Genomic DNA, 17,580 nt, shown 5'->3' with positions numbered 1-17,580 from the left:
TTTTTTTTGGCAGTAAGGCCGTTGCAAATATTTTTCAAAGTTTATGCATTTTAAAACACTTTTTTCATTCTAATGTTGAAACCATGGCTCGAAAATTCAATTTTTAAAATTTAAACCCCCCCCCCCCCCCCCAGCTCTCGACTTTGGCGAGAGGCGAAGGACATAAACTTCAAAAAATATTTGCAACGGCCTAACAACACTTCTAACAAATCAAAATTTTTGCACTCTTCGAAAAAAAAAATATTTTTTTCTCATTCCTGATAATATTTTTCTCTATAACTTGAAAGTAATTTTATCTCTCTCGATTAATTTAGTTATCAAATTGCCAAATATTGGTATTTAAGCAATCAGAATAGCTTAAGTTAGTATTGAAATGGTTGATTTTTATTTTCATTCTGTAGCCCTCGCCCTCGCCCTCGCTAAAGTAATACCATATTAGGGAATTCCTGTGTTATTTTCCTTTGCTCTGGATTTTATCTGTATATTTTCAACGGAAAATACAATGTTGGGACGTTTCAAGGATGTGATATTTTTCTTTTATTCAGAGGCAAACGATGCTTTTTTAGCATTTTTATTGGTTTTAAGGTATTTGATAATGTAATGTATGTAATTTCTTACGTTTCTACAAGATATTATTTCTACTACAGAGAATTTGATATTCATTGAAACAACATCATATGTAATATTTTTTCTTGCATTTAACATACTCTTGTTTAAGTTGAATAATGTTATTTTTATTTGCTTATTACACTGTTTGCAATCAAATTCATGAAAAAAAAAGAAATAAGTTCATGCCCACTCCACAAATGAGTTGAGCACAGTCAGTTCAGAACAACTTCAATGTTAGTGGGTGTAGTTACGCTTCCTTGAAGTATAACTCACTGTTTTCTGTAATTCATAGGTCATGATAATCATCGTAAGTTTAAACAGAGAATTATATTTCAAGAAAGAGTGACTACTAACTTGCTTAAAAGTAAAAAATACGAAAATTAAAAAAAAAAATCTAAACTAAACAGCCCCAGACACATCAAAGACAGACCAATCGCTTGCCGAAAACGCCACCCTCGCAACTGCACCGGAAGTCCCTAAAATCGACAGGCAAAGATAAATTCGAATGAGTTGCAGCCCGAGCTACCGGTCACTTGCGTCTTTCGCGCCTTTTTCGAAACCACCGCACAACTGGCGCTTATCAGTTGGACATTTTGCTTATCTCTCCGGCGTCCACACGGGCATTCTCAGCCGTACTAAACATCCACAACGGTGCTGTCAGCATCACCTTAATCGCTGGTCAAATTGAACGTGACGAATGCAACTGGAACCTTCTGCTGGTTTGTCAATAAGTTGGGTTATTTCGAGAAACTAAAGATTCACGCTTGGAAATAACTTGCAACTTGTTGAATGAGATCAGGTTTTTTGCTGTTACAATTTTTCATCTTTTTTTTTTTATTTGGCATGATGAATATTTGACAAAATAGCTGTTTGTTTAGAAATTTTTAAAATGTGTATCAAATCAAAATTTGAAACAAACAAAAGTAATTTAAAGAAAACATTTTTTTTTTCGCATTTTTATATCAAATATTCATTATGCCTTTTACCTTCCTTTCACGTCAATCAAGCCGAACTGAATAGGTGCCTGGACCGAAAACACACACACAGAGAAAGAGAAACGGAAAGTGAAATTGGACGCCGGTCGGCGTGTGCCGGCCGCGGTGCACGAGATATCGATAAAGCAATCGGGGCGTGTTGCACTGCACGGAAGGTTGTCGACATTCAGTTTTATTCATTTTTTGTTGCGTTTTATCTGAATCGTTTCTCACTTTCTGTTCGCCGCCGCGGCTTAAGGGGTTAGAGCGCTGCTATCTATGCGGGGCACCCTAATTTGGGCCTATTTTGAGTTCGGTTGGGAAATTTATCGACTTTGAGGGCATCTCCACCGAGGGTAGTTAATCGTGACACGATTAAAGTTTGATGCTTTTAGGATTTTATTTTGCTACGCGTAAAAATACAATTTTTTTCACGTTAGTAGCCAAATTTGCCACTGATTTCTTCAGTTTGAAACATAAATAACTACTCGAGATGGAGATGCCAATAGAGTAGAAATAACAACTCGATGTCCTATTTGTGGCAACGAAAAGCACAACAGAACTAACCGTAAGAGCGGTACTATCTAAGCAGGACACCTGATTTGGACCTATTCAGTACTCGATTCATCGAAATTTAGGGTATCTCCGCCGAGGGTAGTTAATCGCGATTTAATTAAAATTCGCTCGTATGCACCTTTATTTTGCGACACATTTTTTCCATGTGACATCATCAAATTTGCATCCATTTCAACAAAATTGAAGAAAAAAATTACTGCTTCAAGTGGAGATGCCTCTAGTGTCGAAATAACCGCTTGTTGCCCTATTTACCGGCGACGCCAAACTAACACTATCTCGCAACCGCGGGGTTTTTGTTTTTCGGCACGTGACGCACGTTGGTTGGGATCGATTTGGGCAACGCTTTCGGTCTGTCAAATGATGTGCCTTTTGCATGTTTTTTTTTTGTTTTTCTTAAGGGATTTCTGTTCGCTTTTTCGGGATTTCTATTGCTTTTACTGTAGCTGTTAGTTTATTGTAAGAGTTAGGGTTAAGTTGAAGTTTACTCGATTGATAGTTTATTTTTCGTTCGTGATTCTTAATGGTTTTAGCTGGTAAAAAATTAAATAAAGTTAAGCTTTAAATTTCAAACTTTTACTAAACGGTGAACCGGACGTTTCTAGCAATCTTTTCAGCTGAGCCAAACCTTAATCCTTTTCGCGAATGACACCCGCAAATGTTACTCCTAAAGCTACCTATCACAATATGTAATTTGTACTTCAGAAATCGCTAATGATGATGTTTAAAATGAGTTGAGCGGTGCCATCGCCATCTTTCGAGTTTTCCGGTTCACCCAAGATCAACTGAGCAGTTTTTTGATTTTTGTTTTCCTTCAAAGCAATTGAAAAGTTTTGTTAATAATTTTGATCAGTGGGGGGAAAACAGCAATCTGTGTTGTAATTTGTATAAGTATAGAGAAAAATTTCACATCCATTTGAAGCATAAAAACTTTGCGATTAAAAACTACGAGTTTTCTCTCTTCTTCCTACGAGCTAATATCACAGAGTACAGTCAATCAGATAGTTCTCACGTGCGGCTCCCCCCGCTTCGAAGGGATCAAGAAGTTCTTTACCGCCCTATCTCACTGAGTGTACTTTTAAACTGTTAATGTTTGCCAGTGAATGTTCCGCCCAGAAGAGTCCAACTGGGGGGAAGCTTTTCGCGTTCGGAAAAGCAACTCTCTGCCAGACAAAAACAGGGGCAATCTCACCAACTGGTGACCGCGAGCTGGAACGAAATCTGGAACCGCTTCCGAGGATCGTTTTTTTGCAATTATTGTTTTTTTTTTTTTTTTTTTTGGTGGAAAACAACACCGGAATAAGCCCCAAATTTCGCTCCATCGCAGTCGCAAACGGGCGCGCGCGTTTCTGTAATGTACCTTGTAATATATATATGTTTGTGTAAATTGCATGTGCATGATGTGTGTTGCAGCCTTCGATTTCTATACAATTTCAACGTTTAATTCTTCATCGAGAGGGTCATTGCCCACCACCCCGCACACACGTTGCATTGCCGGAGGTGCATATCCTGGCCGTCATCAATGCATCATGCCTTGCTTTTTTTTTCGCTAATTATATTTGCCTTAAACATCTAAAAACTGTTTGCTCCTCACCCCCCGCGCCGTTTGCTGTTCCAGTTGGCTACACATTGCCAGCATCGCGCACTCACCGGTTACGTAAATTCTCACGCCGCAGCTCTCACCTGCCTTCACGTAACGGTGCTGTGCTGTGTGGTGTGTTACAAAAATTGTTCAAAATTGTTCCATTGTTACTTGTTACTCTTTATGTATATATCTGTAATAATTATAATCGTGCTTTCTTTAGCAAACATTGATAGCCTATGGTGGTTAAGTATTTCCTTTTTCCTTTCTTTTCGGTGTCATTTTTAGCACAAAAAAAAGTCTGGCTTTTCGCCCTCGCAAAGAAAACAAACAACTCTCTAACTCTAAACGAAGAAAAAAAATATAGAGAAAAAAAATCCTTCACTTGGAAAAACTTTGCAGGTTTGTGTTAGAATCCCTTCGCCTTAATTGCTCCGTCTTTCTTAAAATTGTGGTTGGAAAAAAATTAAATCATGCGTTTTCATCAAAAAAAAAGTAAAGTTGTAGCTGCTCCCGCTATCATCGCATTTTAGTAACACTCGTCATCTTCCATCGCGAAATCGCTGCTAAAGCCGGAGTCGGCGTAAACCGAGCTGGAGAAGGGGGAGAGAATAAAGAAAAAAATGTTGTTTTTAATGTGCGATTTTTGTCGCAGTTTGTTTAATGTCTAATGCCATGCAAGCTTGGTAATTAAAATCATGCAAAATATAAGTTATTCAGAATTTCCCATAAAATTATTTATTTCTTTTTTAAATTTTTGATTACCTTCACAGTTTGTTAAAAAAAACCTTCCTTACTAAGAAAAGATTATTTGAATTCATCAAAATTACAACATTGAAGAAAACTTAAAAATAATGCTAAGAAAAGATTTTGACAAGCTTCGTTGGAGCCAATGACGTTTGTTGTAAGAACACTTATAGTATCCCGGGCAGACGGTAATAACAAAATTCATGCCATTTCAATAACAAATACTGTTAAAATAACAGAAAATGTTATCCAATCTTCTTGAAAAATCCATTTTTGCATAAGAGTTTAATAACAGTTTATGTTATGATAACAACATTTGTTATTGGTCTGATATTGGTTAAAAGCTAAAACAACTTTGGAATAACATTTTTTGTTATGGAAGAATAACTCCAAATGTTATTGGGGTGATCGGATTAGTTGTTGAAATAACAAAAAATAATAACAAAGATTTGTAACAACCCAATAACAAAAAAATCATAACGACGAATAACAAATTTTGTTATAAATAACATAAAATGTTATTCGCCTAGTATTTTCAAACATCAAAAAATGTTATTCCCAAGTTATTTCTGTCTGCTCAGGATTATCAAAAAAGAAAAGAAAACATATAATTAAAGATTGACTGTGATATGACCACACTCGCGGGTATTTCACTGCAGGACACTTTGTTGTTTCCAAACACTGTTTTGCAGGGTCCAATTTCGACGCCAACATTTTAAAAGGCATCATGTACATTTTGACACATTTTGGATTATTACATACCCCGATGGTTTGACACCAACTGTTGTCAATCGAACGGGGTCTTTTTTTAGTTTGAGCTCACACTAACCACTAAAATTGCTTTTATTTCAAGTTGTTGTCCCTTCCCTCTTCCAAACTTCCCAAAAAAAAAAAAAAATGAAAGGGTAAAAAATGACAAAAATGAACGTTTTCAATCGATTGTAAACTATTCAGAATACATTGCTACTTAATACTTATTTATGTTGTTCGTAATTATTTAAATAAATACTTTTAAATCTCTTTACACATTTTGAATTGTGAAACCCCAGACGAAAAGTTATAGAAATTGATTTTAAGGGGTTACATACATGTAAATCGCCAAAAATGTCAGAGGTTGGTTTGAGCACACACTTCAACTTTTTTCAAAATCTGTTTTCAGGGCATTAACATATTCCTTTTCATCTATTAACAAAACAAATTTGAAGACATTTGGTTGTAGCATTGCCGAGATATAACTATTTGAAGTTAGCACCTTCATGAAACATGAAATACCTTCATGAAACTTTCAGGAGTGATTGAAAATCATCTTTTAAGTGGATTAAATAATTTTTCTGTAATATGAAATTTTGTGATTTTCTACATGTATGTAACCCCTTAAATCCTTTTGTGGCAATATTCGCCTAAAATTTTCTTCTGAAAAATGTTTATTTTTAGGTTTTTTTATATTGTCCATGATTATCCATTTCTAAAAATATTTTTTTCGAATGGTTGAGGCAATTTCCACTAAAATTGCTTAAGAGATATTGAAGATTGGACCCCTGGTTGCTGAAATACAGCGAATAAAAAAGAAGGAAATGAGAATATTTTTTGAGAAACTTTCTGATTTTTCCGCAAAAAGATGTTTTTAAAATTTGGAATTAAGACTAACATTTCCAAAAGGTCAAACATTTAATATTACGTTCTTTTGGAATGTTTGAGTTTTATTTTCGAAAAGATCAGTAGTATCGTTTCGTTTTTTAACATCGAAAATAGAACCATTAGTTACTGAGATATTGGAACCAGAAAATTAAAGGCTGGTTGTATGAGACTTAAAAAACTTAAATTTTCTAGTTTTCTTGTTCCTTTAATTAGCTGTGTATCAGCAACCAAAGGTCTAATTTTCAATTTTATTAAAAATTCTCAACTATTTTTTTAGAATAGACCTTTAAACTATTTGAAAAATCGAAAAATTGTTTTTTTAGTTAAAATTAAACATTTAGATGATCTTGAAACTGCTAAGTAAAAAATCTGCAAATTTGATTTTTCATTAAAAACTGGTGTCAAACATTTTTTCGGATGAAATTTAATTTAAAAAAATAAAACGTAGTTCGGTGGCAATTATTTTTTCTCCATGCTTTTCTATTGCTCGAAAGTTGCGGGTTTTTGTTCCCAAATAAAAAAAAAATAAAAAAATGTGGGTTTAGAGCAGGCCTGCCCAACCTCTTCGGCTCAATTTTCACATTTTTGATCGTTAAAATTACAATTGTTTATTTTTTCATGGAATCGGTTCTCAGATGACCAGTGAACAGAACTTTACCAAAAGTTTGAAAAAATATTTAAACAAGTCGTTTTTATCTACATTTTACGTCAAAAATCAATCCGGCCCGCGGGCCGGACCAATTTTTCACTTAAAACTTACATAAAAACGACCTGCAAAAATATTTTTTCAAGCTTTTATCAAAGCTATGTTCACTGGTCATCTGAGAACCGATTCCATCAAAGAAATCATAAAAAAATCAACAATTGTAATTTTGACGATCAAAAATGTGAAAATTTAGCCGAAAAGGTTGGGCAGGCCTGGTTTAGGGAAATGATTTTTTAAGTCAGAAATTGTTTTCTATGTACTAATCTTTTTCTAAATAGTCCTCATTATACCTACAACTTTGCCGAAAACACCAAACCGATTAGAAAAATCCTTCAAAAGATACAGATCTTCGAATATTTACGTACCATTTTTGTATGGACAGCTGCCAAAATTGTATCGAGCTTTGTATGCACGCAGAAAAAAGAATTATCAATTCGATAAATTTCTGACATCAATTCGATAAATAAAATTATCGGTTGGCAACCAATAATTTATTTTATCAAATTTGATAAGTTTTCTTATCAATTTGATAAATGTAATTTATCAATTTGACAAAACAATTATCGAAATGAAAAACGTCATCGATGGAACGTCAAAAGCAAAATTTGTCAAATTGATAAAACTATTTATCATTTTGATAAATCATTTTATTAAAACTATAAATGGTTTTATCAAGATGAAAATTGTATTTATCGTTATTACGCAGGTCGTTTTTTGTACTTCTGAAAATTGAACTCAAACATTTTTATTTTGCTTAAAAAAACTTCATTTATTTACATAAATTTGTGTTTTTAACATGTACATTATGTTATTCCCATCCTGCGCTGGTTCACCAACAATCTCGCATACACCAAACTCTTTAAAGGTCAATCGGTTGCTTTTGGTCATTGCCGCCTTTTGCGCTGGAATGTTTCGACTCTCCAGGCTGTGGGTCACCTCCATGGTGGACCAACTGGCTCGAACATTCTTAGTGACCGATTCTTCAACAAATAGCAGCCAAGTGCTTCTGAGGTGTACCTCGGGTGAGATTTATCTGAAAAAATGAAAATAGGTAGATTCCTCTGTTACTGTTTTCTCTACCTCCGGTTCTGGTGCTAGCGGACTTGCCGTTGCAAAGTGACCACCTTTACCTTAACTTTTGAGGTTCCCGGTTTCTACTGGAAGCCGCAACAGCAGGGATAGCGCTGGTGGTGGCATTCCCGGCTTTATATACTTCTTCCAGTACACTTTTCGCTTGGTAGCTTCAGAGGAGACTGCGTTTTTGACTGACTCGACGCCGACAACGACCTCGATTCGCCGCACGGTTTTCACGGGTTTCGAGGACAAATTCTCCGGATACAGCGGCTTTGCATCGAAACAGGTTCCACATTTGTTTTGTTTATGTTTCGAATGACAGGAGAAAACGTGCACAAGAAAAATCAAGCTATAATTGAATTTATCAAACTAACAATAAACATTATCGTTTTGATATTAAAAATTTATCAACACGATAAACCAAGGTTATCAAATCAATAACTAAAAATTATTAATGTTGATAATGTTATTTATCAAATTGATAAGGCTGAATTTTTCTGCGTGTGGGTAAACCAATGACACAAAATGACTTCTGGGGTCATAGAAAAAGCCCCAAAAAAAGGTTGGGCCAACAAAAAAAAAACAAAAAAATTAAATGCACGAAATTATTGCGATGGTCGGATTAGTTGTAATAATAACAGGTTCCAATAAACATTTTATTATTATTATAGTTTATTATTTACACTTTACCATAATTAGGCATTCGTGTCAACCAATAAACATGAATTGTATAACTAGAAAATCTAGATTAAATTTTCAATAGGTTCTATCTGCATAGGAAACCCATGACTCATCATACTCTAGAAATAACCAGTTTTGATATTTCAATAAACAAAAGTGAAAATGAGAGCTGAAGAAGGAGTCGGAATTAGAGTAGAACGACTTTCAACTGTTCTTAGCCATAAGCAATAGAATTTTGCGTAAAATGGTAGCCAAAATCACCATCAAGTTCAAGTAAACAAGCAACCAATACCGAACAACCCCGTCCTCACTCGGTTTCTCAGGTCAAGAACGTCACAAGTACGCGCGTAGTTTTATATTTTGTTTTGTGGGTGACCAAAACCATCTGATTGCTGACGGTCGAAAAGAAACTTGCGACGCTTTTGCGTTGGTAAACACACAGCCAAGCACTCCAAGCAGTCATCGGAGAGTGTTGTAAAATTAGAACACTCGCATTGCTCGAGTCAAGGGTTCAACGACAAAGACGATCGACTAGAGTTAGGGGCGGGGAGGAAGGGGACGGTCTTGAATAAATCAAAGAGTTATATGGGCCGCGGGAAAGAAAGCGGTTCCGCGAGTGTGTATTTGTGCCAGGTATTAATATCCGAATGTAAAACCAGCTGAGTGCTTGGCGGTGGTTAGCTGGTGTTGGTGTTGTGCCTGTACGGTCTCTCGATTACGAACGGAGGAAATGTTAGGACAGACCAAAAAAGTTGTTTTCGTAGACTCAACTGATTCTGATTTAGACTAATTTTGTTTTTCTCCACCAAAGACAAACAGTTTGCACAAATGAGTTAAAGCGAGCAAAAACAAAACGAACAAGCACTTACTTGATGGCCCGGCAGGTGAAAAAGACGATGCGCTTCAACTTTTTGTTGTAGAAAAAGTAGTTGAACGACCACAGACAGCCCGGCTCGCCGAACGGGTCCGAGTTGAGGTCCGGATTGTAGCTGTAGATGTCGCAATCGTTCAGCGAGATCTCGTCCTCGATGGTGGACCACAGCGCGGTACGAATCTTGTGGTACTGATCTCCGGCCACGGCCGACAGGTTGCTCTCGATCGAGTTGAGAACCCACTGCAGGGACGGTTCCTTGCTAAACTCGTGACTCTGAAATTTGAAAGGTAGAACAAAAACAAAAATCATTAGAACACCGCCCAATCATATACGACAGTTTTGCGATTAAGAGTGCGTTGATTTCGGCACGCACAAAATCAACACAACGCACACTCTTCAGCGCCGAAGGACGGTGTAAATGGGACGTGAAATCAGTTTCAACCTCTTTTTTTTCGTCTTCTCTTTGATTGTGCGTTTTTTGGTGAATGCACTTGAGACAGCGGCAGGTCATAATTTCGAGTGAAAAAAGAGGCTTGGTGTTGGTGAGCTGTCTGTGTTGTACCGATTTACAACTTTGGTTGGATTTGTGTAATGGGGTTTGGCTGTAGACACCGGCCGCGAAGCGGCGGATGTTGAAGGCTCGCTCTCGCTTAGTAATTTTAATAAGTGGAAAATATGCACATCTCGAGCTAGGCTGGTTTGTAATACATGTGAGATGGTTGATTTTATGAAATGACCCTCAAAAGGGCTATGTATTAAGGTGAAACGGGAAGCCAGTGCTTGGAACTGAACTTCGAAAGTAACTGTATTTTTCTTCAATCTGTGTTTAAAAACACAGGTTGTGATTTGTTTGTTTTCGGAAAGACAGTTCTTAAAAAACTCTTGTTGAACTGAAATTAATTTCTGAACTCGACAGATTGTTTATCCGTATTGCAAAATGGGTCAATCTCCACCAACTCACACAGCAGTTGCCCCGACCCCTTTTCGATTTCCGTTAAATTTTGTCCTAAGTGGTAATTTTTGCATCTGATCACGAATCCGAGGTCCGTTTTTTGATATTTCGTGACGGAGGGGCGGTACGACCCCTTTCATTTTTGAACATGTGAAAAAATACATGTAAAAATTTGGAGTCAAAGGGACTTTTAAGTAAAATTGGACTCCCGATTTGATGGCGTATTTTTCATCGAAAAAAACTCAAAAAAAAATTTCAAAACTCTGCAATTTTCCGTTGCTCAACTGTAAATTTTTTTGAACATAAAATTTTAAGAGCAATTCCAGCTCAAATCTGGATCCTGGATCTGGATCTCAAATCCGGTACTTTTGTACCCGACCCTCTCCGATTTCAATGAAACTTAAATTAAGCCATTTTAGTGTATATGGAGCCAATTGTACTCAAAAGTAACATTTGAGAAGGGCGTAAGTTATTTAAATATGTTTGTATTTTGTGATTAAAAACTACTGTAACCCAAAGCCGTTGCATCGTATCAAAAAGTGGTCAAAGACAAACTTGTAGGAAATTGGGTCCTAAAATCTAGCTTAAATTTGTGATATCATTGCTCACAACGATAAAGCTTATTTTTCTGAGTACAATGACCCTTTGAACAACCGCAAAGGATTAAAAATCGATTTTTAATTCAATTTTGAAAAATTAACTTCACGGCCCTTCTTGACAGAAAAGGTCCTACTTGACAGCTCGTTCCAAGGGGACCATAGTTAATCCATCGAAAAAATGTTGTCTTGTAATTTTTTTTTTGGCATTAAAATGAAAAAAAGTGATCAGAAATTGTTTTTAATCGTATTTTTAACCGTTGTACATAAAAATTTACATAGGGCTTTAGTTGGACGAGCTTTCTGAAAAAATACACTGAAAGAAAAATAAATTTCAATTTTTGTGCTTCAAAATTTAATTTGAAAGTGATGTCACGATTTTTTTTTGTTCAAATATTTTGAAGAAATAGCATAAGATGTAACAAAAAGACTCACAAAAAATGCAGGATGGTATGCCTCTCCTAAAAAAATACAAAAATCATTTACTAAAACAGTTTTTTTTTAAGTGGTCTAAACGTCAAAATTTTCAAAAACCGATACTGGGAACCGATTCTCCGTATTGACCATTGTCCTATGTCCAATAATCCTTGTGAAGATACAGCGGTTTTAAAATAACAACGTTACTTAATCCACCTTTAGATGGTTGGTGCCTTCCTCTCATTTATAGAGTGATTCCAACCCCCCTAAAGTGTCCACATAGTTTATGGATCTCTCCTGCAGCACCTAAGAGGTCCTAAAAAAATAAGTGATGAGTAAAAAAAAAGACTACCTACAGACTTTTTGTCAAGATTATACAGACACCGCCTTTGAGGAAAATGGCATCCCTCTACACGGCTTTTTCATGGTGATCAGACTCGACCATTTGAGGTTACGTAAATTCAGACCATTTTTTAAACTGCTTGTAATTTTAGATAGGTAAGTCAGATCTTGAAAATTCTTAATCCACAAGAAAGGTCATTTCAGAACCTTTCTAAAAATATATAATATGGCAGGTTTCCATGCAAAAACCACCCTTTTTTGTAAATTGTGAAATTTATATGCAGCAGCTTTTTAAGCATAACTTTTGATGTGCTTTACCGAATCTTATAAATTTCAATAGGGACTTATGGGACCTCAAGAGGAACCGAATGAGGCCAAAACAGTCAAAATCGTTTCAGCCAGTGACGAGATATTCTAGTGACATTGATTTGGTACACATGTCTACATACAGCCAAACACACAGACATTCTCAGCTGGTGATTCTGTGTCGATATGTACAAATCCAGAGTTTTTTTTTTAAAGGACCAATAAACTATTGCCTTTTATAGGTTTATAGGACCCAATAAAAAAAAACTCTAGAAATGAAGGTAGGTCTAGAAGGTCTAATCAAAAAGTTCATTTTCTGAGTGATTTTATAGCCTTTCCTCAGTAAGGTGAGGAAGGCAAAAATGTTGAAAAATAGGTTTTTTGGTGGTTTTTGGCAATTTCTATATGACAGACTTGATTTTTAAGTCTCAAAAATATTTTTACCGGAAAGCTCGTCCAATTTCCCATAAGTTTGCCTTTGACAGCATCAAAGTCAGAAAAAATACGAAATTTTAAAATGAAAAAAATGTTCTAAATTAAAAAAAAATAACTATTCGGGTTAAAAAAGATTCGAAAAGTACATTAAATTTCCCTTAAATTTACCTGTTCCAAAAAAAAATACGGTTGAGTAACGGAAAACGGCAGAGTTTTGGAAACTTTTTTAGTGTTTTTTTTTTTCGATGAAAAATACTTTTCTTCGGGAAGTTATCCCTAAGGACCCCTAAGGCCAAGTTTTACGCAAATCGAAGGGGGTTTTGGGCAACTTTTCCCTATTTCGTGTGAGTTCGGTCCGAGGTTCATTTGGGCATCGAATGGCACCAAGTATTTCAAACAGCTTGCTACCTACTGTTTCATTGGATCAAATAAGTGACAATGAGGAATGACGTGAAACAACACGTAGCGTTTGTCCTTCAGATGATACATCCGAACCATCGTCACCGGCAATATTCGTTCTGCGTTCCATTAAGAGAAGTATCTTCCCTTCCGTACTGAGTTCGTACGAGGCATATTCAGCCGTCTCCCGTTCTTCTTATTGTAGTGAATGCAGGTTCCAAATTCCGAGATGATTTCGTAAGGAAAGGAAAACTCGAAAATGGGAAAGTACTCCGAAATAATAGACAATCTCAATAAAAAAAAATCAGTAAAGTTCCATTTGTAACAAGTGAAAACCATCCTGTTCGTACCCTACCCAAATTTCCAGTTTGTTCAGGGCATTCTCACACAAAAGCGTCTTTGTTAGCGGTTTGTTTCCTCTCCCTTGCGCACATTCCTGCACTATCAGTCACCCCAAAATAAAGGAAAATGGAAAACACACAATAAAGTACAGCCTAAAAGCAGAACCAAAATCGAAACCAGTTGAAACATAGCTTGTTTACTTCCATTCCCTGCAGGTTCGATGTTACGAATGATGATGCTCAAACACACCACCCTTAAAAATAGCCTCTTTCTCTGCGCTTGTTCCGCGGCGTCCCGTACTTTTTCGTCTATTTCTGTTTTGACTCACCTTCGCATCGCTAAAGTCGTAGTCCGGCTCGAACGCCGAATTGAGCGTCGCGATCAAATAGAACAGCGTCTTGCGCGAAATGGTATCGCACAGAGTCGCGCCGCTCTCGTCCCCGGACAGCGAGCTGCGCATGATCTGCGGCGACAGATCCTGCAGCGTTTGGGGCGGCGACAGGGCCTGCAGGTCGGTCGGGGCCTGCTCGGACGTGAAGCGCTTGTACAGCGCCTTGTCGTTGCCGGCCATCTTGCACGAGTACGACTCGATTCTGCCGTGGATGACGGCGCTGTCGCCGCTGGTTTGGATGTGCAGCGCGTTGTTGATCGCCTCGAAGCTGGTGCTCTCGAGCAGCTTCATCTTGGGGCGTTGGGCGATTAAGTGTGTTGTTTTGGGGCGATGAGTGTGGTGAGCTTCGAAGAGATGTTTGGTTTGCTTTGCGCGCTTATGTAACGGTTAAGTTAGCTTCTAATATACGTTTTGTTATGTTATTTTGAACAATTTTCTACACCCTCGAACGATGCCGTTTTGGCTTACAAAACTAAGCTAGTTGGTGTGCTCTGATGATGGTTGATGCACACGAACGACCCTCCACACAGCGGAGATCTGAGGACTTAACAGTGATGGGGCAAAGCCGGGAAGACCTGCGGAACTGCTGAGTACTTGACCATCTTGGGGGACCGCTGACTTATGAGACTGTTGTTGACGCGCGCGATCCTGAACATGGTGGCGGGGTGAACACAGAGTCTCTTTTTTAATATCTTGGTGCTGGCGATTCGGCGGCTGCTGCAATTCTGCGTTCGCTGGGGGCACATTTAATCAGGGTCGATCTCCGGAACGGGCGGTAACTAGAAGTACCGCTAGCAAGTAAATTCACTGCGCGATTGAAGAGTTTGTCCAATGTTTCGCTTTAAGTCACTGTTCTAAGCCTTGAGGGCGACAACTAAGGGCACCACTTCCAAAAGTAGTCACAACACAGCAAGTCAAGTCCTTCACACTTCCTCAATCGGAAGAGGGCTTTATTCACAAACACGCACTGTGGTTCAGGTTTTCCTGATTCCCTGTTCACATTCACAGAAACTTCTGCTTCTTCTTCGATTTTGGCTAGCCAAGTTGAGTCATAATAATAAACATCTGCATACTTATTTTTCCCAGTGTGGAATATTTGTCAACACACGCAATCTGTCTCAGGTCTCACACGAACACCAACTCACTCTCAGTGGGTAGCACACGCACAGCTACATGTACTCGTACAAAGAGGACTTATATTTTTCCATCATTTTCGCTGCCTTTTTTTGGCTCAAATTCACGCACGAAATCACGGCTCACGCACGCGGTCAGTTCGTCAAAGCACTCGTAATGCACGAAATTACACTTTGGGCGCACTTTAAACGGGCAGAGGGCATGCGAATTGGGACTATTTTTGTTTTCTTCTGCGGGAGAAATTCGTCAGGACTGATCTAGGCAAGCGCTTGAACTGTAATGAGGAGAAAATCGACGGTCGACGAACGAGAAACGAGCTTGGGCTTCGAACACTCAAAAAAATCCACACGTTGATGCTACGTGAAAAATCACGTAATCCCGATTTTCCCTGCACTCAAAAAAAAATCATGTTGAAGTTACGTAAAAAGCTATGCGGTATTTTAACGAAGAACTTCGTCTTTTTCCACTGAAGTTTTCACGTAACTTCTACGAGGAGACTCTAGTAGAAATGGAATTTACTTGGCCAGATCATTTCACGTTTGTTCTACGTGTTTCACACCTAAAAGCTAAAAGAAACGTCGATGATATAAACGTGTTTGTTTTAGTAAACGTTATCGAGAAATTAAAAGTGAGAGTGTGTGCGTGTAACATGGAGTTAAACTTTTCGAAGTGCCATGGAAACCTTCACAGCAACTGCACAAAAAGTTTAACTCCATGTTGCACACACTCTCACTTTTAATTTCTCGTTATGAACTTTGTAGTAGTAGATTTTGGTTTTTTTCACTTTTTTTCATTTTTCGAATGGAAATAATAATGAAGTCAGTGTAATTATAATTTACATAAACTTGTTTACGTGTGAAACACGTACAATCAACGTGAAATAATCTGGTCAATCAAATTCCGTTTCTACTAGGGCCACCTCGTAGAAGTAACGTGAATAGTCTGGTGGAAAAAAAAAAACCACATAGCTTTTCACGTAACTTCAATGTGAATATTTTTTTGAGTGTAAGTAAGGTTGTGTTTGTGAGAGCATGCGCAGGGTTGCCGGAAAGTAGGACGAAATAAATTTAAATAACAAAAATAATTTAATTTAACAAATTTAATACTTAATATTGTTACCGGATCAAAACATGAACTCAAGCAAAACAATGTAAATGGACCGAAGCCGAAGTGTAAACAAAGAGTCTATCCTGCTCACGTCAGTTGATGTTTACATTTGGAACGAGCAGGATAGACTCTTTGTTTACACTTCGGCTTCGGCCCTATTACAATGTTTATTGCCCGTATTCCCGAGAAAGACACGCGGCAAACCAGCCTCGGAACGACGCGCCGCACTTTCGGCAAATGCGCGCTGTCAAATCCCATACTGCACGTTTTGTTTTTGTTGATCTTCTTCTTCGAATCGCCTGGCATTGTTGGCAGATATGTTTTTAATTGCACCAAAAGTGCAGAAAATCGCTGGCAACAATGTCTACGGCACGTTCTGAAATGCCGCGCGGCGTGTACCTTTGAAAGAAACGTACAATAGCTAGACCTGAAACACAAATCTAACACCACGCACACAATATAAAAACTATAAGTTCTTTTTTCGAAAACAATAAGAAAACAATCACGATTCAACAGAAATTAACGCAAAAGCAGCAACATTCTAATGAATCAAATTTCAACTGGCAACCCTGGTTAACTGAGAAGCGGGAGCCCGGTCTCTCGGTCGGAAAAAGCTTCGGAAAAGCTTTCGATTAGCAAAGTCATCAACCATTTCGTCTGTTGTGTGCTATCTTGCACAAAAATCATTTGAAAATTAATTAAATTGGATGACATATTAACTATTTTCTATTTAAAATACACAAAACGTTTGTGCACAGACAGTCTGGCGTTTAGTTTTCATTTTGAATCAAGACTTTTAAATATACTGTTCCTCGATAACTTCGGATTTTTAGCGGACTGTAATTTTGATTTTAGCGGAAGAGTAAAACGCACGCGTCTTTCCGCTTCGGTTTCTGATTTTCGCAAAAAAAAAGAAGACGCAAAACTTAAGAGATTTTTTTCATGAGTTCATTCTTATTTTGTAAATTTATGACATTGACACCTTTTAAAAATTTATAAAGCATTTTACTTTTTGATTGAATTTTTTGAAAACTGGGCTTGAAATTTAGATTTTTTAAAATTTGGCTATGATTTGGGAAAAAAAAACCTTTCTCGGAACAACACAACTGGCGATCTTATCCCTTCTGGATTCGATTGCTTAGTAAAAGGAAGGTAGTGTATCGTCATCGTCACAAACTGGACCTTATTAAGGAAGACAATCTATGGAATGTAAACATTAATTTTAACATGTTAACATTAAGTTGATTCATAAACTGTCACTGAATCCGCTTTGTAAATGCCGGCCTGATACTCTTCACGGGTGTTCTCCTCAGGAACAGGGATAGATTTACTTTTTATGATTTGAAAACAGTGCTTTTAATTAAACTTACTAACTTAATTTTTCGCTATTACGGCAACTATTTGTTTGGTTTTCAAAGTATGAATAGAATATATATATATATATATATATAATATATATATATATATATATATATATATATATATATATATATATATATATATATATATATATATATATATATATATATATATATAGATTTCTGAAAAAAAAAATCAGAGGTTGCAAAATATCAAAATTGTTAATTTTCCTATTTGAAAGCAACCCTCAAATGCACGCAGAAAAATAAGGCATATTTGAATCAACAAAACATTTTGCTGATTTGAAAATCAAGATTTTTGTTGAATCAACGCTAAACATCA

General features: G+C 37.0%; 1 protein-coding gene and 1 long non-coding RNA gene across 2 annotated transcripts; both read right to left on the bottom strand.

Moving 5' to 3' along the window:
- Positions 1-555: 555 nt before the first annotated feature.
- On the bottom strand, positions 556-15,051 carry LOC120415585 (repressor of RNA polymerase III transcription MAF1 homolog). The gene is made up of 3 exons (XM_039577173.2): positions 13,576-15,051; positions 9,454-9,731; positions 556-4,331 (listed from the first exon to the last, which is right to left on the bottom strand). The coding sequence occupies exons 1-3, from the start codon at positions 13,927-13,929 to the stop codon at positions 4,268-4,270; spliced, it is 696 nt and encodes a 231-aa protein (XP_039433107.1). The 5' UTR covers positions 13,930-15,051; the 3' UTR covers positions 556-4,267.
- On the bottom strand, positions 7,513-9,447 carry LOC128093061 (uncharacterized). Its single transcript, XR_008212202.1, has 2 exons — positions 7,960-9,447; positions 7,513-7,862 (listed from the first exon to the last, which is right to left on the bottom strand). It is a non-coding gene; the product is annotated as an uncharacterized LOC128093061 (long non-coding RNA).
- Positions 15,052-17,580: the final 2,529 nt, after the last annotated feature.

The sequence above is a fragment of the Culex pipiens genome, chromosome 2 (assembly GCF_016801865.2).
Source record: "Culex pipiens pallens isolate TS chromosome 2, TS_CPP_V2, whole genome shotgun sequence".
In the NCBI taxonomy this organism is placed as follows: Eukaryota; Metazoa; Arthropoda; class Insecta; order Diptera; family Culicidae; genus Culex; species Culex pipiens.
Note: the sequence above shows the minus strand (reverse complement) of the source record. Positions and strands in the feature narration are given on the sequence as shown.